We start from the raw sequence: 20048 nt of genomic DNA, 5'->3' as shown, positions 1-20048 counted from the left end.
TGGGGCATTTTCTCTTTTTTAAATTCTGAACATTTTGCTACCGACTTCTGAGAGATAATTGTGCTGGTTTTGGCTGGGATAGAGTTAATTTTCTTCATAGTAGCTAGCGTGGGGCTATGTTTTGGATTTGTGCTCAAAACAGTGTTGGTAAGACAGGGATGCTTTCACTATTGCTGAGCAGTGCTTACACAGAGTCAAAGCCTTTTCTGCTTCTCACCCCCCGCCACCAGCGAGCAGGCTGGGGGTGCACAAGGAGTTGGGAGGGGACACAGCCGAGACAGCTGACTCCAGCTGACCAAAGGGATATTCCATACTGCATGATGTCATGCTCAGCATATAAATTTGGGGGAAGAAGGAAGGAAGTGTGGAACGCTCAGAATGATGGCATTTGTCTCCCCAAGTCACCATTACGCATGATGGAGCCCTGCTTTCCTGGAGATGGCTGAACGCCTTCCTGCCGATGGGAAGTGGTGAATGAATTCCTTGTTTTGCTTTGCTTGCGTGCACAACTTTTACTTTGTCTATTAAACTGTCTTTATCTCAACCCACAAGTTTTCTCTCTTTTACTCTTCTGACTTTCTCCCCATTCCCACCAAGGGGGAGCAAGGGAATGAGTGCATGGTGCCTAGTTGCTGGCTGGGGTTAAACCGTGACAGTAATTCACAAAGAAAAAACGGGAAAATTTGCGACGTGAAAGATGTAGTCACTACAAAAGTCCTATGATTGACATGGTCTTGTCATTATCATTGAAAATAATCTTCTGGTGTGTTATAATGACAAGAGGATGTGTAATGTTATTCTGATACAAGAAAAGACTGTGTACATTCATTGATCCAAAGAATTCTAATTCATCCCATAGAGGAAGATAAGAATCACAACAGCAGGAAGTTAAAAGTCCATCTAGCCCTGTATCCTGGCTCTGACAATGCCTAATACTTCATATTTCAGAAGAAAGTGTCAAAATCAGAGCCTCATGGTGAGCACTTCTAAAAATGAACAATATTAATAGTAAGTGTGTTCTTATTTCCCATACTTTTCATGGCTAGCTAACCATTATTGGCTTCCACAACAACAAGCAAGTGAGCTTTATGTGTGTTCTCTTTTTTTAATACATATATATTTATGTATATATATGTATGTCTGTTACACAGATACTACATACACAGGCAGTAATTGAAAAGACAGAAAGTCCCAACCTTTTCTCACATTTAAGAATAATTTGTGTACTTTATGTTAAAAAGTACATACAGGCTTAAACAGCTATTGTCAGCCCAGCTTTTTCATTTCTGTTTTAATTGCAGACTGAGAAATTTCTCAAGAAATATTTAAATATTTTTAAATGTGGTTAACCCACTAATGGTTTAAAAAAAAAAAAAACCACTTGGGAAAGTTTAAACACAGACTCTGTGGCTTGGGAAAATGGGCATTGTGATAGGAGGCATAAAAGATTCAACTTCAGCTTATCAAAGGAAAGGTTTGGGAGGGTGATAATTCTTGACAGATATCTAGAAAAATTCAGTAATGTGAATGATTTGACCTCATACAAAGTAGCAAAACAATAACCTACTATTCAGAAACTAATCATTTCCACCTTGAATTAAGACACTATTTCCTTGAAGCAAGATGAAGAAAAACCAGAGGTGACTAGAAAGAGTAATGGTGTTGCCATGTCCCGGCACCTATATGGCACGATTTAGCATCTTTCTAGGATGTGGGCTCTGATCCAGTGTTTGTGAGTCTTTGCTTGTACACACATAAAGGGGGAGAAAGATGTGACTCAAAATGTCCTGGTCCCCCCGGGGACTATGAAATTATCTGAGAGAGATTCAGATTCACTTTCATATAGGGACACACTCATAAAAGGTGCAGCTCTGCCCTAAGACAATAATTATAATCGGATTTCATGCCTTGCAGCATCAGCTGGTTACCAGTAAATGTAAGAGGACTTTTCCCCCTAGGTTTGTTACGCAGCTTCCATCGCTGGGGCTGTTCTACCTTCCTCCAAAACACTGGAGGCAGGAGCTCAGTGTTCTCTTGGGCACCAAAAATATCCTTGGCTGATCTGATGATATGCCTTGCTTAAAGTTCTAAGGTTATTTTAGTCACCAGATTTTAGGGAAGGGTTGTTAAGGAGGTGGGTTGTTTTGGGGTATGCTTGCTTTTCAACCTTCTTCTGCCATCCAGGGTTATTTCTTGATGGGACCATGTGGGGAAACCTCACCTCCACACAACTTACCAGTGATGGTGCCCTGCTTTCATTTGTTCCCCTCCTGTGCCAGGCACTGCAATTATATGATGACTGAAATACTGGCTTGGCCTTTAAGCTTGAGCAAAAGTATGCAAGTAAAACTTAGTAGCTTGTGATACTGGGTTAGTTTGACTAGATGGACTTAACTCTGGGCAGTTACTATGAAACTCCAAACCCTCCCTCAGTGTTACAAGGAAAGAGGTTCTAAGTCATGGAGCAACTTCCACTACTCCAGGCACAGGAGGTCGAGCATCTGAATGCATTTGTACAACTTCTCTAACATTATCCTTTCTAACATCCAACAATCTGACATCAAGCATAAGCACCTCATGACACTCGCATGTCTAAGGACAGAATCATACTGTGTCTGTATTGCAAATCATGCTGAAATAGCAGTAAAAGCCAAATAACACTGTTCTAAGTTAAAGCATGCATTCCCTTAGCAGAGCTCGACTGCGATCCCAGGCTGCTTCCTGTCCTGCCGATCGCATTCTCTCAGCTGCTAACTCCACTTTGCATCCATTGTAGCTCTTACTCTACAGTCCCTTTTGGCATAAAGCATTCCACTAGCTCCATTTGCTGTTGAAGCCTAAGCCTCAGCAGAAACAGCAGCCATCAGAAATGGTGTTGCGAAAAAAACATTTCACATGGAGCTCTTCTACCTCTGTTAATTGCTGTGCTGCTGGACCATGCAGAGAGCCATATGCAGCGTGAGGGTGACTTCTTCTATCAGATGCTGTTCAGCAAATAGCGCACTTGGAACTACCTTTACAGTGATTTTGGATATGCCAGCTGTGTTTTCGCAGAGGTAGGATCCCACATCATTGCTTGGTGTGAACTGCTGAGGCTGCAGAGTCACCACGAGGCACACATGCCTGTTTACAGGAATGCCCTAACAAAAGATGAGTTCAGATCCAAGTGTGCACTTCCCATCAGTGTGAGGTTTTCTAGTATGAGATTTGGGTTCATCCGAAGTTCAAACTTTTTCAGTTTAAATTTAAAAAAAGGCACTTTAGAAAGCCCTTAAAACCCTCAACTTACAGCCCATAGTGGGAGCCAGCTAAAGCAGCACATAACTAAGAACCCAAATGAGTTTGTTAATTCCTCTTTCCCTTCCTGGCTATTCATTCCCTTGAGCTGGAACACCACACCACGATCCACACATGAATAATGCAGCTGCATTATTCTGATTCAACAACAGAAATCTGTATTCTCCCTCTGTGTCAGATATTCATAGGAATATTTGTGATCACCTTGCTTTGAAGTCAGAGTCACTGAAATGCAGAGGGGTACCCGTTACAACTGTAGGAAGCTCTTCCTCCAGAGGAGCACTTCCAGAAGGCCACTCTAATTGTGCAGGCGCCACTAATCCTGATAAATCTTTCTGTCCTCAGGGGACACCAGGATGAAGTGATGTTCTAACTATATCCATTTTTCTCTACTCACACTCCTTGCAAAGCCTGTAGTAGCTGTAAAAAGCCAAGGCCACCCTCAAGCAGACCTCTGCTGCCCAACTGAGAGCTGGATTTGGATCACTTTTATCTAAGGGAACTAGTCATAACAGATTCTGCAATCTGATTCACTATATAAATATTTAAGCAAACAACAGGTCACTCAAGTGTTTTCTTTACCAGTGCATGAAACAACCTGATGGTCCATCACGTGCTGGGACGCAATCCCAGTGCATTGGGCTAGGAACTGGTATGGGGACACTTGTCCTGTGGGCAGGCTTTCTGCTGCCACCTCATGAGACTGCTCATCTGGAGGGGGAAGGTCCTGGCACTGCACTGCCACTGAAAGTGGAAAGGATCCCTTAGCAGTTTGCACCACAACCCTCTCTTCTACCCCATACTTTCAACCCAGGGATAAGACGTACCTCTCCCATGCCTCGGAAGGTCAGGAAAGGGTAGGAGGCAGCTGTATGAACCAAGCACTCAGTGCATGAGCCTTGACAGCTTGGTTCTCAGTCATCAACCTACTGCAACCTACGCTGTCCCTCCTCTGCCTCAGATTTCCTACACCTGCTGTCCTATTGGCATTTTTGATTTTCCATTTCCAGACATAACCTTGATCTTTTGGCCTTAAATTGTGCTTTGTCTGACAGGCTGTGTGAACAAACACCTGCTGAGATAAAACGTGCACCTTGGGATTCCTGAGCCAGTACCTCAGTATCTGCTTTTTCTCCATGTACCACATACAGCACGATTCTTAAAAATATGCTTACTGGTGTTTTACACATTGGCAGTGGTGGCATATCAGACTAGCTGGGCACCGTGTTTGCAGCAGCACTTGGAAAAGCGTCTCTGGCTCCTTGCAATCTCCTATCTGTAAATGTCACTTAATTGTCTAAGAAAAATTTGGCTGACCTTTCAATTACTGGTAATAACATAAAAGCAATAAAAGACTGTACGTGACAGCAAGTGTCACCAATACCCATTCGTCACCTTCTTGTGTTGACTGGGAGCACCAGGGAGGATTCACACTCCGCTCCAGGGCTGCATTTTTGGCACAGTGCTGATAAAGGAACCCACTGGTAAAAGGCCAGGAACTAGCGAAAGAAAGGAATCGCTTCCCATTCCTCCACGTCCTGACTCCATAAACAAACCCAGAAAGAGGATTTCTGAATATCTGGCAAAAAAAAAGGCCCTATATTTTGACAGCTTTTGTAAAAAGCATCCATAATATCTGCTTCAGGGGTAAACATTGCTCTCACTCAACTGCTTTCTAACGTTGGTCAGACCTGATGAGATAGTTGAGCCTACCTGCAGATACAGGTTGAGGTATACATGCAAATCTTCCCCACCATGCAGAAGGAAATTCAGTATGGGGTTTACACGCTGCTCACTGCCTTTGTGAGGCCTTCTTTCAAGCAGATCCTATCTATCTCATGGTTCTTCCACTGAACTCAACTGCAGCTCAGTCCCGTTGTATTTGGTACTGGATAAGAAAGACACTTCAACAGATGTTATAGTACAGCAATCTCAAATAAGAAATCTACAGTTTGTAAATAAGCTGTTAGGAGCTCTCATAAACACTTCTCAAACTCCTCCTCCAGCAGCAAAAAATAGCTGTTCACTCTCTAAACTGTCAGGCTATTGATTAAGATCAGAAAGGCTTAGTTGGCAAACTCCTAGCGCTGGTGCCCCACTCATGCTTAAGAGCTCTTTCTCTGTTCCCTTCTAGCAGGAAGAGGACAGCAAATACTGATCAAGTTTTTCACTTCCTTCCCAGTCACAGCTTGGATCCATGAAAAATAGAGACCTTCTTGGCAGAGGTTGCTGTTGCTAAGACCACTTCTTACCTTGTATCTTCGACAAAAATGATTCTTTATATATCAGGTGTCCTTCCCTGTGTGGAAACTTGGAACTATATGATACTTTCAAAAACTCGTCTGACAGGTTCAAGACCTGATAGCCTATTTTCAATATATGCACTGAAATGAGTTAAAAATCATTATTATATCTAGAGACTTACTGTCCATCTAAATTCAGTGATCTGACCACAACAGTTATTTCCAAATTAACCAGCAGAGCTAGGATATTACCAGCTGCTGTAGGAAGATGTTCTCCTAGTGCCTTCACCTTCAAGATAAGTCTGTGATTATTGCTAGAGCTGTTCACATCTTTGTGGATACTCTCAAATGAGCCCTTTCTTTGTGTATTCTTTACCCTTACAGGCTAACTTGCGCATTAATTAACTTGTTCAGGCAGCTCTTTCTTCCATAGCCTTGAATAAAGTGGTGAAATAAGTGAAATGAAAATATAATCAAGCACATTAATATATCTCTTGCTCTTTCACACATACACCCACACACAAATATCCAGTCACACACATACACCCACACTGTCTGAGTGTTCATCTTCCGTTCCTTTCTTCTGGCTTATCAGAGACTAAAATAGCGGTGTGGTGGCTTCCACCATTCATGCTACAGCTTCACTGTGTGGGTCAGTTAAAATGCCTCATGCACAAGAAAGTATTCTCAAGATGGGTGGATGAGAAAAGCAATCGCTCCATTGTAATTTCAACAAGTTCTGGTCTTGGAATCTTGCTGGAAAAAAAGTATATTAAAGGGCAAACAAACATCTGGAACAAGTATCATCTATCTGTGAAAGGCTGTTCCTATTAATTGTGTCCTCTATGGGCTAATTGTTCAAGTTATTCAAGCCTCTTAACTCTCACTAATGCTGTATAATGTTTTGTTTCATATGCAATTGTCCATTCATTATTCATTTCCCTGTCTAGCTCATCTGCACTTGCAAAGAATAAACGGGAGGCGATGTCTGAATGGTCACATAATATCCATAAGCAAATTAATTACTTTTATACAGGATGTAATTCCTACAGGGAAAAAAGGGAGGTGTGAGATTTGGTTGTTTTTTTTTTTTCCTCTGTATGTATCATACTTTCAAAATCAGTTGCAAGAAAGTGAATACACACATTGTACCTAAGCAAATGTTCAGTACACACATCCATGCATATTCTGTTGGCCAGCTACAAAACTAACCTGATAATTGCTAATGTAAAAAACTGGATATAAGGAAAAGATTTGTGCAAAACTAGACATTCAAACTGTATTCATTTAATTGAACTAAAAATAACAAAGATAGGATGATTATATATACCACAATTCCCAACTATAATGCAACATCTGCAGTTTCTATAAAAACTATTTCAAAAAGCTCAAAGGGATATGAATATCCAAAACTTCTTTAAATATTCAGCCACCCACCATAGTATTATTTTCTTTAGTTACATAATTCTTCATCATAAGCTGGTGAACCTGTGGCCAAAGGCCCAAATAAAGCCTATGAACTCACCCCATCTGTAACCACATTACTTTTTCCCACATTATCATTGATTAACACAAAGGTCTGCATTAATTTGTAGCCAAAAAAAGGTGTTCAAAAGGCCTACCTTGCTCTTGGCAAGGACAAGTTCTTCATCACAGAAGTAACTCTAAATACGAGCCTACATTTCACGGGACAGGATATCACAAAGGTATGCCAGCGATTCTGAGGAAGTCTGACGTTATCTTGTCAGTTATTTAAAAGCCAAGGCTCTGAGTCTGGAAGACATTTTTTGCTAATTTCAGTAATTAACTGAATCAGCTGGGAAACACCAGGCCAGTGTTTTCCAGCTCTCCAGAGGGATGGAGGAATGCAGGAAGATGCAGCTGTCAGAGGCTTCAAGCAGGCAGGTGACTCAGACCAGGAAATGACTCCTTCGTTACCAATGGAAATGCTGGCCGATCATTCACCGCACACACCTTCAGGAAGATGCACTACTGCCAACTCAGGCAATCATAAAATATGACATTCCTAGAACAAAATTAATTTTAGTATCAGTCCAGTATATGCAAAGCACTTTGGCTTGTAGCAGATCAGGTTGGCTATTGGCTGGACCGAGGGCACAGCCTCCCTGTCGGGCTGCCGGATCTGGCCATACTCACCTATCAACATGGACATATTTGCCACTCTTCCTATAGATGCTACGCTTTTTCCTAAGCTTGAACATCTTACTGGAAATAACAGCAAACTTTGCAGTTATTCTAGTGAATAAATCTTCTAAGTGTTGGAAACATTCCCGGTCAGCTTGAACAGGGCTCTCGGTAACCTGATGTAGTTGAAGATGTCCCTGCCCAGTGCACGCGGGTTGGACTAGGTGGCCTTCAGAGGTCCCTTCCAACCCAAAAATTTTATGCTTCTTCGATTACCTAGAGATCATTTGTATGGAAAGGTTTATGCCACACTGCTCAGGCCTAAGAGCATGCAGTGCTCTGTATCCAGTCAGCTCCCCAATTACAAAACAGGCGTTTGTAGAAACAAGCTCTTGAACCAGGGCACTTCTTGGTTTATAAAGTGCAGAAAAAGACAGTATCCATGTGGACAGCGAGGCTTCCAGGCAACCCAGGACGGCTCATTTACAGACTAAACCCCTTCACCGCCTGCCCACCAGTGGGGCGGGAAAGGGGCTCATGCAGGCAGTAGCGAGTTCCTGAAGTGACCCTCAGGCAAACCGTGGGGGGAATGGCAGCACTGCACCTCTTTGCCCCATTTAAGACTCTCAGCCAGTCCGGCTGTCGGCAAGGAAAGGCTCAGACCGAATGCAACGCAGCGCCCAGACCAGTGCTCCCTCCCTCAGCCGCCATGACAGGAACCAAGGCCCGCCGAGGGCCCAAGGCCTCCCCACAGCAGGGCCCACCGCCCCGCTGGGCTGCCAAGGCAGTGACCACAGCCGGCTAGTGCGACAGCGAGGGCCAGGGCGCCCCGAGGCCGCCCCAGGGCCTGGGCCCTGCCCAGGAGGGTAAGGGACGCCGGCCATTGGCAGCCATTGCCCGCTGCCCCCGCCTCACCGCCTCGCCCCGCCCCCTCTCCCCGCCCCCATGGCCCTCGCCCTGCCCCTCTTCTGCCTGTTTATCCACAGGCTGTGCACGTGGTAGCTTTGCCCTGCCATTGGCCTTCTCGCCAGGTAGCTGCAGCCGCCCTGCCAATCGGGGCGCTGTCCACGCGCAGCCGTCCGCACCCGATTGGCTCCGCCGCTGTGATCACGCAGCGTGACGCACTTAGAGCGTGCGCCCGCCGAGGAACCAATGAGAAGGGGGCCCAGGGGCAGCCCGCGGCGAATAGTAGGGCGAGGAGCTGAGGTATGGCCAATGAGGAGGAGGCCGGGGCGGGACTTTCCGCTGCGGGCGCTGGAGGAGACGGGCGGGTTTTAAAGCAATCGTCGACGGCGGCCGCAGGCTTCCCCCGGAGCCGGGGAGCGATGGCGGCGGCCGGGCCGGGCCTGGGCCCCGGGGCCGGCGGGACGGTGAAGACGCTGGCCCTGGTGCTGCAGGACGAGGCCCGGCGCGGCGGCGGCTACTGCAGCGGGGACACGGTGTCCGGCCAGGTGCTGCTGGAGCTGGCGGGCCCGCTGCCGCTCCGCGGGCTGCGCCTGGAGGCGGCGGGCCGGGCTCGCGTCGCTTGGAGCGAGAGCTCGGGCGCTGTCCCCGGGGCGGGAACCTGGGGGATGGCGGTGAGGGCGCCGGGGCCGGGGCCACGGCGGGAGGCGGAGGTGCGCTACCTGGACATCCGGCAGAGCCTCCTGCGGGACCCGCCCGAAGGTAAGGGGTGGCCTGGGGGGGTCGCGGAGGGGTGGGGGCGCGGGCCGGGCCCTGAGGGGTGGCTCCCTACCCGGCCGCCACGTGAGGGCCGTCGGGGCCGCAGCGACAGCGGGGGTGGGACCGGGGTGACTGGCGCCTCCTTCGCGGGGGAAGGCGGCAGGGTAGGGCTTCGGGGCTAAGGCCCCCCTGCTCCCTGGGGGTGGTGGAGGGGCCCCAGGGCACCCCGCCGCAGGAAGGCGCCCACCCCTGCTTTTCCTAGGGAGGGGGGAAGCCTGGGGGTTGAAACCCTTTCCGAGGAGAAACCGGCATCGGAGCTGGATGCTGAGAAACGGCGTGAGGCCCGGGTAGGTGCCCGGCCAACGGGGACATCATTCCCGCAGTGGAAACCTCTGGCTGGTGTAGCCACAGCCTTCACGTGTGTGCCTCGGGGAGGCTTGCTGCAGCTTCATCAAGTGGTCACTCGATTCTTTATATAAACGGCTGAAAAACGCGGAACAGGCCCCGAAGAAAGTCTGCAGCTCTTCGTTTCCTACGCTCTGCGTTGGTTTCCTGCAGAGGTTAGCTCTTCTGTGAGTTACGTCGGGCGCCTTCGCGTTCGTTGTGCTCTGTAAGCAGCATTGGGGAAGCTGCCCGTGGAAGACACTCGAAGCAGTCGGCCTCCTTTTGCAGTGGCTTAAGAAAGCAGAGGACGCTCTTTGTTGCATAGGTCTCCAGCTGGCAGTGTTGTCACTCGGGCATTGCAGCCCTATGGCAGTATTGAAAAATTAAAGGGAAAATTAAAGGCATTCCGATCTGTAAGGGTGAAACACATACCGGGTGTATCTGTAGGAAAAGTAAATTTAGGCCTTTAAAAAATGTATTATAGCAGGTCCTCTGTGAATATATTACGATTACATATATTAATAATATTTTATAACACTGACCTTAAATTGCAGCTTTTTAGCACAAAAGTAAGTTTGTTAATTGAAAAAGTAGATTAATAGGCTGTCCTGATGAAAAGGAAAAGAAATCTACTTTATGCTTTCCAGAAGCCATTTTGGATTAGAAATTGGCCAGAGTCCTGAACTGAAACTCGAGGTCTCCATGTTTCCTTGATTTTTTTCATTGAAATCTCATCACAGCGTAAATAAAGCATGGGCTCCAATCCAGAACCCACTGGGATCAATAAAAACTTCTCCTGGTTCCTTGCATCTGGGTGTTTTTATACATAAATAATTTATAAAAGCATCTGCTTTGTTCTTCTATTTATGGAATAACTAAAACATACTACTCATTTTTTATCCTGCAGGTGAGGAAAGCTTAATTCTTCTAGATGGAAGACATGAATTTCCGTTCAGCTTTCAACTCCCTCAAGAGTAAGTTAAATACAACCTGAAGGGATTGTGCTGGACATTGCTTGTTGTGGAACATTAACTTAATGTAATTTGACTTGAAGTTGGTTTTTTTAATATCAAACTGATAGGTTAGCTTTATACATTTGTCTTCATCAACTACCACATAGACATGCCTTGTTTGCTTCAGTTTCCCTAAGGCCCTAGAAGTACAAGCTGTAAATTGGTAAACATTTATGTACACAGGAAGTGTTCATGTTTGGAACTGAATTACAAACTTACGGTAATGCTTTTATGACTGCTTGTTTCAGACCTCTGGTGACCTCTTTTACTGGGAAGTATGGCAGTATTCAGTACTATGTGAAAGCAATTCTGGAGAGGCCTGCAGCACCTGATCAAAGTGTACAGACAGAGCTTCAGGTCATTAGCCATATCGATGTCAGCTCACCAGCTTTATTGGTAAGAGTCCTCCACTCCTTCTCCTCCCTTTAAAGCCAGCTGCAAAAAAATCATTTCCAAGAAGCATTCACATCCAGCCATAACCATTTCCATGTTATTCTGGAGTGTCATTTTCTGACTTCTGAAAGCATATAAGCTCCCTAAGCTTTTCTCTATAAATAGATGATCTTAGGTTGTGTGAATAGCAAACAGAGTGGCTTTTTTTAATACCATTGATTACATCCCCGCTGGCAGAGATGCTCTTGCCAAAAAGTTATGCAGGCTTCAGATGCATAAATAAGGCTTAATAATAATAATGCACAAGCATAAAGTAGTTAGTTACTCTTACCAGAGCAACTACATTCACAGGGCTGCAGTGTCCTAAACTCTACAATAATAGTAGGTTGAGGAACAGTAATTATGGAAGAGTATTAATCATGCCCAGCCTGTCATTTATGCTCTGGCCATTATGTTACGTATCCTTCCATTTTGCATGTCGTTTTCTAACATTAAGTGTGTGCATGCAGCTGCTTCAGAGATCTTTTCAGTTATTTCCTTATGACAGATTTGGCCACATTAAAGCATTGAGTTTCTAATAATCGCTAGAAATACTGTAGAGTAATAAGAAAGATCAGGCATTAAGTAATGAGAAAATAAGCAAGATGGAAGCTAATGAGCTGGATTCTTTTATCTCAACCCATATTATGAAAATAATATAAAATTATACCTTGCACTTTCATGATAGCAACTGGATCTAAATGGTTATTCATTTAAATATGAATGAGTAATTTCTATTTTATTTAAAATGCTAGGATAATTTTAACATTTCATCACAATGTGAACATAGCTAAGAGATGTTTTGAGCAGGGGTTTTTTTCCTCTTTATATGCTTACATTTTAATCTTTTCTCTCTAGAGAGAACTTAGAGAAGTATTTTGGCAGTGACATCTGTAAGCAGAATATAGCATTTATATTCAGCAGTGTATGTTAGGAGTATGAAGACAGCATATCCAGTTACTGCAAGGGTAGAGTAAACATAGAGAGGTTATTGCACAGGAGAGGGCTATGGGGCACATAAAGTAGGCAGTGCCTGACTTAATGGATTGCAAGGCTACCACCAAAAAAGTGCAAAACACCACAAATTTTGGACTTCCTAATTATATTGCCTGGGCAGTACTGCCCAGTGAATCATTTTAAGTAGCTTGAATCCTGGCTTGGACCCTTAACACGTGTACTTGTATGTTGTAAGTTTACACTGTCTGTAAAATTTTCATTAGAATAAGTGTCATCTAATGTGACAGTCCTCCATGAATAATTAAGATGTTTTTTGTCATGAGCCTAAATTTTTGGGGGGTTGTGTGGCTTGCAAGTTATGAACATGCATCATCTAAGCCCAGTGTGTATACGTTTGACCTTTATTACGAAGGATACAAAGGTAGAAACAGTTTACCTGCTTAACTATTAGTTGCTCGCAGATGAAATTAATTCTGCATTCTTCTGCACTGAGGAACATGGGCATAAATACTGCGGTGATCCATTGGACCTTTGAGTGACACCTATAAAATGTGCTAAATCATCTTGAAGACAGATTATGTTCAAATGCACTTTGGTCTCTGTGTTACCTAGTTGATATGGTCTAAATGCAGACTGGGATTTTAAAACTGCCAGATGTTCAGACAGCCAGACCCTGGTTCTATTTTACACGGTGGCAAAAATCCAGTTGCATTGAGTAGTGCAGTGATTCAAATTAAGTGGATTTTAGAGCTAGACTGCAATGACTGATATGCATAACATTAAACTGCAAGTGATTGATAGCTTTATGCCATAAAATGTAAAATACTCTATATTTTATAGACACCTGTTCTAAGAAGTCAGGAGAAGATGGTTGGCTGTTGGTTTTTCACTTCTGGGCCAGTGTCTCTCAGTGCCAAAATTGAGAGGAAGGGATACTGTAATGGTAAGAGTAGTTACCTTCAAAATGTGAATATTAAACATCTGATAGGGTTTTTTCATCTTTGTGAAGCCAACACTTTAGTTGAAAGAATAGTTCCATTTAGTAGGTAGTAAACTGAGATCTCTATCAACTTTCTTTACCAAAAATCATCTTGCCTTGCCCCTCACATACAACATAAATTGAAAGGAAGTCCCGTTACACAGTCATCTTATGGAAAAAACATGTACATCTGAATGTAAAGAATAATAAAATGCTTTTATTTGGGATGAAACACTTAATTGGGGATGTAATCAGGTTTTTATGTCCTGCTTGTGTAGGCTTACACTTCTGTAAGAGCAAGCTTTAGCAGCTTCTCTGTCATCGTGATAACAATGAATACATTGAGGAAATAAAACATTCTGGAATTCAGTTAATACTATATAAAAGGAAGATTGGTGTGTAATTTGCAAGTAAAGCTTTTATAGCTTATTCATGTTATGGTTAATGTTTCAAAATGCGTCACTGTTCATACATAAAATGTAGTAGGTGGCTATAATTCTGCCTGGATACCACTCTGCAAAAAAAAAAAACCTAGCTTGAGGAAACTAACAAGTATTGTTCTTGTAACATTGCAGATGATGTACGTGCTGCATAGCATGCTTTGATACTCCCAGAGGAAAGTTGGTAAACACAAATTACTCATTGACCTTTTTCTGTCTTTAAGGGGAAGCCATACCAATCTATGCAGAAATTGAGAACTGCTCTTCTCGTTTGATTGTTCCAAAAGCTGCCATTTTCCAAACACAAACTTATCTGGCCAGTGGGAAGACAAAAACTTTCCGTCAGATGGTTGCCAATGTCCGAGGAAACCATATTGCCTCTGGGAGCACAGATACCTGGAATGGGAAAACTCTGAAAATCCCACCTGTATCCCCCTCTATACTTGACTGCTGTATTATTAGAGTAGAATATTCATTAGCTGTAAGTATGGATTTTTATTACAAGTGTATATACTCTTGAATATTACATTGAGTTAGGAGCAGACTAGTTTTTTTCCACTGAGCAGCTATTAGATGAATTTGGGAACAACAATAAACAAATAATCATTTAGCATATAGTTGAGAGACTAAAGATCATGAGGAGATTCTGAAAGTAAGAGATAGAAATAATGGGGGAAAAAGGAAAAATATTTCTGAGGAAGAAGCAGCTTAGCTGTAGACCTGCAGAGGTTATCAAGGGAAAGTAGTTAAAGCTGAATGGGTTCTTCCAGTCATTCTTTTCAGAAATAGGAAGATAGGACTGGAAGTCCAGTGCATAATTATTTTTGTCAACCTGTTGCGTATTTTTTCATGTCATCTAGAGGCAAGGTACAGAAAGAAGGAAGTTGCTGAAAAATAATGAAAGCTGCCAGAGCATTAGCTAAACATACCTGGGATGAGAGAACGATAACTTTTAAACAGTCCGCAGTATAGGGAGTAGGAGCAGCAATTCAATGGGGTCTCATGATGTCTTTTTCTTTTATTTGGGGGTTGTCACATAGGTGTATATCCATATTCCTGGTGCTAAGAAATTGATGATTGAAATGCCTCTGGTGATTGGCACTATTCCATGTATTGGATTTTCAAGCAGAAACTCCAGCATTACCAGCCAGTTTAGTATGGATATGAGCTGGCTGGCATTGACCATGCCAGAACACCCCGAAGGTAATCAATATTGAACTCATATTTATGTGACCACATAGTAGTGTCTACAACAGAAGGATAGTAGTGCCAGTTTGCGGCCAATACTGGGGATGTAGGCTGTTAAAATATGACTCGTGAAGTGAGGCATATAAATCTAAATCAAGATCTGAAAGGATTGGTGAGGATACCCTAACTCCAGCCTTTCTTAAGTCTCTCTCTACCCCTGTCGGACTACTCTCAACTGAATCTTGAATTAACTAACTTCTGATAGTGGGAATTCTACTTTGGAGGTAGACACCTTGAAGTTAATCATTACTGAGTATGTCCTGATAAAACACGTTTGTTGCCAGAGTAGCCCTAAAGCATCTGTAGTGTTTCCTGCTGAATCACCTAAGCTTACTAAAAACATGGTTCTAGTTGGAATATCTGCAAGTACAGTGTGCTTCATACAATTTGACAATAGTACAATGTTTAATAAATACAGTCTTAATGGTCTTGGATACTGTAATACATAAGTTGCCTTGCTGTGAGGGAATAGTTTGAAATTTGACAGTAGCATCTCTTGTGTTTCAGCACCACCAAATTATGCTGATGTAGTGTCTGAAGAAGAGTTCTCCAGACATGTTCCTGCTTATCCACCACCAATTGACTGTGAGGAACAATTGTGTTGTCCTGTCTTTGCTTACATACAAGAGTTCCGGTTCCAGCCTCCACCTCTTTATTCAGAGGTAAAAAAATAAACAGCAGGTGGTGGTTTTATTGTCAGATGGCAAAAAAAAAAAAACCCACACATAGAAATGCAAGAATTATAGTGAGTAATTGTTGCCTTTCTCCTCTCTGTAGATTGATCCACATCCAACTGATGTAGAAGAAATTCAGCCTGTTTCATTCATGCTCTGAAGAAGACTTGTAAACAGCATCATTATGATGAATGTCTTAATCTTTCTGCTGCTTAAGCTGATAGTGCAGCTAAAAAGGAAACAGTTTTCTTTTTCAAAACTTAAGTTTGTTACAAGAAAGGCAAAGAAAAACGGAGAGGGAGGTATGAGCATGTTTGGTGATGGAAGAGAATCTGCTGGATTAGTCTGCACAGAGGATATTGTGGGAGCAGCTATGCTTGGGATACTTGAAGTACCTGAAAATATTGAATGCTTTCTAAAAAGTGGATATACTACATAAAGCATGAGGAGGAGATGCAAGGATCTTCTGAAGTGAAAAGAATTTATATTTTGTTTGGAACACTCTGGAAGAATTTACGTAATGATGTTGAGGACTTCTGTAGTAGAACTTGCGTAGTAGAACAGAATGTGGGGTAAGAAAACATTTCCAAAAGATTCCAGTGTTCAAGGAGCTTCAGTTTTGCACTGTCTGCATCCAAGAAAGGAACACTACTAAAATACGGAGTGAAGTCTTCACTCTAGCTTAACTTTGTATTTCATGAGAACCTGTCCTCCTAATAACTGCCAAGTGGTACTATTTCATCATTCATACCGATTCTAAAGACATCGTGGATGACAGAATAGCTATTACGCAATATTATGAAGGCAACCATTTACTGAATGAAAAAGAGACAAGTATGTAAAAGAAAATTGAACTTTGATAAGAGCTTATGCACTATGCTTTCTTTCATGGGATTTCTTAAGGGAATTACTCTAGCCTCTTCTACTGTGAGTTCTTTTTCTGCATCTTAAGCCTATGGATAGCATGATAAGGGGAAGCATGGCAAGGGAGAAACCTTTTGCCAACAGCAGGTATACTTAGCAAAATGGACAATACTTATTTATTCAGAAGCCTTTATAAGCCTACCTCTGTTTTGGATATTTACTTCTGGTCAGATTGAAGACCAAAAAAAGTCTTGTTAAAGCTCCAGTATACTTCAAGGTTCTAAAAGGGACCTAAATGGTTTCTGTGGTTAGTGAATTGAGATAAGAGGCATAGGGAGAGGTGTAAATATACCCAGAATAGACATAGCTTATAACTGAAGTGAAAGCAGACATCAGGGGAACAAAATCCTCTGATAATGGCACAAAGCTTTTCATTACTCCTGCATTTTTGTCTAGAGATCTATTGTCAGGGGCTGCACTGGTCATTTGCTATCCATACTATTTTTTTGTTAGTGTGTTTCCTTGTTTGTTTTTCCTGTTTAATTTTGTTTTGGTGCAATATTTTAATGTTTTCTTCCTCAGGTCATTTAGAACAGTGAAAGTTTGTTGCTGCTAAGAGTGAAGGCACAGCATTTTACTTGGCCCTTCTGCTGCCTTCATTTAAAGTAGAGTGTTTGCTTCCTGCCAAGCATCAGTTGGAAGAGTAAGCCACCATCAACAGATCACTTAAAGGATCAGAAACACAGCATTCTCAGTATGCACGTTTACAGTCAAGTCTTTAAGCTACAGGGGATTTTGAACTACTAGAACATACTCCATATGTCTTACAGAAGGGTTTGGGGTTAAAACCCGGTGCTTCATGTGGTAAAACATTGTACTTTCTAATAACTACAAGAATAGTAATTCAATTTCCTGCATTTCATCAATAACTGCAGTTCAAAAAAGTTGAAATTTTTTTTATGAAATCTGACTTCATTTAAGAAGCAAGGATTTTTCTACAGGCGGATATATATTTTTAGTCTTCTTTTAGTATGACTTCCTCACATTGTCTAATTTCTAGCACTTCACCTCAAGTCACTTTTACATCAGTGTAAAAGACATACTGATTGAGATTCATGCTTCCAAACTGCAGTTATTTTTTTTCATTTGCACCTGTATTATCTCCTATAACAAATGCAGCTTTAACCAAAATTTGAATGCATGTTCTAGAAAAGACACTCTAAAAATGAGTATTAAAGGCTCAAGATGTAGCGCTCATGCCTTTTTTTTTAAGTGATGGCATGCCCATACAATCAATGCAGGATGTCCATTTGCATTACCTGCAAAGGGAACAAGCATATTTTCCTTAAACAGATACCCATATAGTTACTTGAAAAGTAATGTGGCTGTGTATTAACTTGCATGTTAATAATTCAAAATACTAGCTTAAAGAACATTAGGTGCTTTTTTGGACTGTAATACCTGATAGGTGATGTGTGCTACCTGGTATAAACATGGTCAAGCAAACAAGAGCATGAAGGGTAAAGATGTGCTTTTTCTTTTTTTTTTTCCTTTCTAAAATCTTTGAGTTGTTTTTTATTATTTGCAGATAAACTGTGGCCTTAGATTGTCTGCTGCAAAAAAGACAACTAAAACGTGTTTCTTAGGAAGCACACATGGCCCTTCAAAGGAGGGGTGAAAACAAGATTAAATTCTGCTCTCTGACACTTGGTTTAGTGCAGAAATTGATCCTTAAAATAATTACTGTTTGCACAATAATAAGTTCAATATGCAGGGGCTTTGTTTTGATAACTGTGAAACAGTTTAAAAGAGACAAAATAAAATTGAAAAAAAAAATGCTGTTTAACATACAGGAACATGATTGTATTTTGTACTAATGACTGAGCCCCATGGGTTCTTTGTTAATAAAAGTGTCAACCTACACAGTGCTGTTCATCTGTATTTTGGTGTCGCTAAGACAAATGGCTACAATGTCAAGAAATACTTGTATTCTACCAACTTTGAACACACAGATTTCCTAATTCTTTTCTGATCTGGGAACTTTGCCTTAATCTGTAACTGCTTTAGTTTCCTGAACTATGCATAACCAAGAATTGGAACAAATTTATCAAATGTGGCCTGCTCCCACCTATGGTTATTATGTAATATACAGGGCTTAATTGTGGGTTTCTCAGCCATAATGATTGAAGTGGCAGGATGTGTGCTCTGATTGGATTTCTCATCTCCTGTTTTAATCTTGCAGGATATTTTATTGTGTTTCCTTTAAACAAGATTATCTTTACTGTGTAGTTCATTGATCTAAATATATCAGAAGACCCTTACAACCATAGTACAAAGTGACTAAAGCAGAGTACCTCCTACCATGGGGAAGCAGATGACAAATTTTATCTACCACATAGCTCACCTAAGCCATAAATGAGACGACGCAATCTCTGTCAGGGTCTTGCCTCCCAAAGAAACAAATCAGAGGAGTTTATTTCTTCTTTCCCCTTTGGAAGGAAGACTGCAAACTTCTCCTTGGAAAATCTGGGTTAAGATGCTGTTGAGGATCACATGTTCAAGCACTTGAGAGTGCAGGGGTCATAGAAAGGAAAATGCAAAGCCTCAAAATTCTGGTTTGGCTTTTTAAAAGCTCTCTTACTAAATGATCCTGAAATACCCTATCACTAAGTTCACTGTAGCAGTTCCACTTCATCCATTGTGAATTTTTATAGGGGACTATCTCTGTTGACAAACTGTAATTGTCTATTAAAATACATTTAGTGTTTGAACAGGTAGTAAATGATGTGCTTTGCTTTGCCATACAGGGATAGAGCAGATACTGCAGGCTTGTGTTTGCAGCTCTGATGTTTGCATGGAAATGCACAATCCATGTACAGAGTAAGAGAGATCATTTAATCAACTCCTGGGACATACGCCAAACTATCAAAATAGCATGTTCCATTACTTCACCACCCAATTTGAACAGCAAAAGGGAACATTAACTCATTTTGTAAAATCTCTACCATATATATCTCTCAATAAAGAAGTGTTTGGAGAGCACAGTTTGCAGACAAAGTTGATTTCAAGTTAATCAATTGCTCTACTACCCCCCAAAAAACCCACAGTAGGCATTTCTGCTTTCTAGTAAAATTCTGCTGATTGTCAGTACTCTCCTTAGGGTAGTGAATGAGCACAGGGACACAGAAACCAGCTTTCAGATGGCTGCATTTTCTAAAGCTGATTATATATAATATAATATATAATATGTTAACATCAATACGCATCGTACAGGCTACTGCACAAGGTAGATTCTCTAAAGAACCAATTAGGTCTATGATGAACCTGGTCAGTTACTTCTAACATTAAAATTTTAGGCATAGACAGGGTGACAGTCTTGTTCCAAATTATGTAATAGCTGTAATTTCTAAAGGATTACTATGAAATAATAGTACACAAAAACTGTACTAGAATATCACCGCATTATTGGCATTTTAGGACAACTAACTAAGAACAATACATCAAAAAAACATACAGCACGGTTTTACGTGGAATGCAAAATGGCAACTCACGTAGGATTTCACTAGAGTAGCTGCTCATGCCAGCAACACGCTGTGGGCCTTCTTAGTTACACAGGACAATATTAAGTACAACTGTATTACTGACAAATCTCCGAGCACCCATCCTTTCAAAAGAAAAGAGAAAATCCTTCTTAGTTTTGGCTTACATTC

At 42.0% G+C, this 20048-nt stretch overlaps 1 protein-coding gene across 1 annotated transcript; it reads left to right on the top strand.

Moving 5' to 3' along the window:
• Nucleotides 1–8979: 8979 nt before the first annotated feature.
• ARRDC4 (arrestin domain containing 4) lies at nt 8980–15634 on the top strand (the record flags this gene model as incomplete). Its single annotated transcript, XM_082005096.1, has 8 exons — nt 8980–9350; nt 10639–10705; nt 10993–11140; nt 12974–13076; nt 13777–14033; nt 14593–14755; nt 15308–15462; nt 15578–15634. Exons 1-8 carry the CDS (start codon nt 9011–9013, stop codon nt 15632–15634), a joined length of 1290 nt encoding a protein of 429 aa, XP_081861222.1. The 5' UTR covers nt 8980–9010.
• Between the last annotated feature and the right edge of the window lie 4414 nt (nt 15635–20048).

This window comes from Phaethon aethereus, assembly GCF_964289735.1.
Source record: "Phaethon aethereus genome assembly, chromosome: 12".
Taxonomy (NCBI): domain Eukaryota; kingdom Metazoa; phylum Chordata; class Aves; order Phaethontiformes; family Phaethontidae; genus Phaethon; species Phaethon aethereus.
The sequence above is the reverse complement of the archived record's forward strand: the minus strand, read 5'-3'. Positions and strand labels throughout refer to the sequence as shown.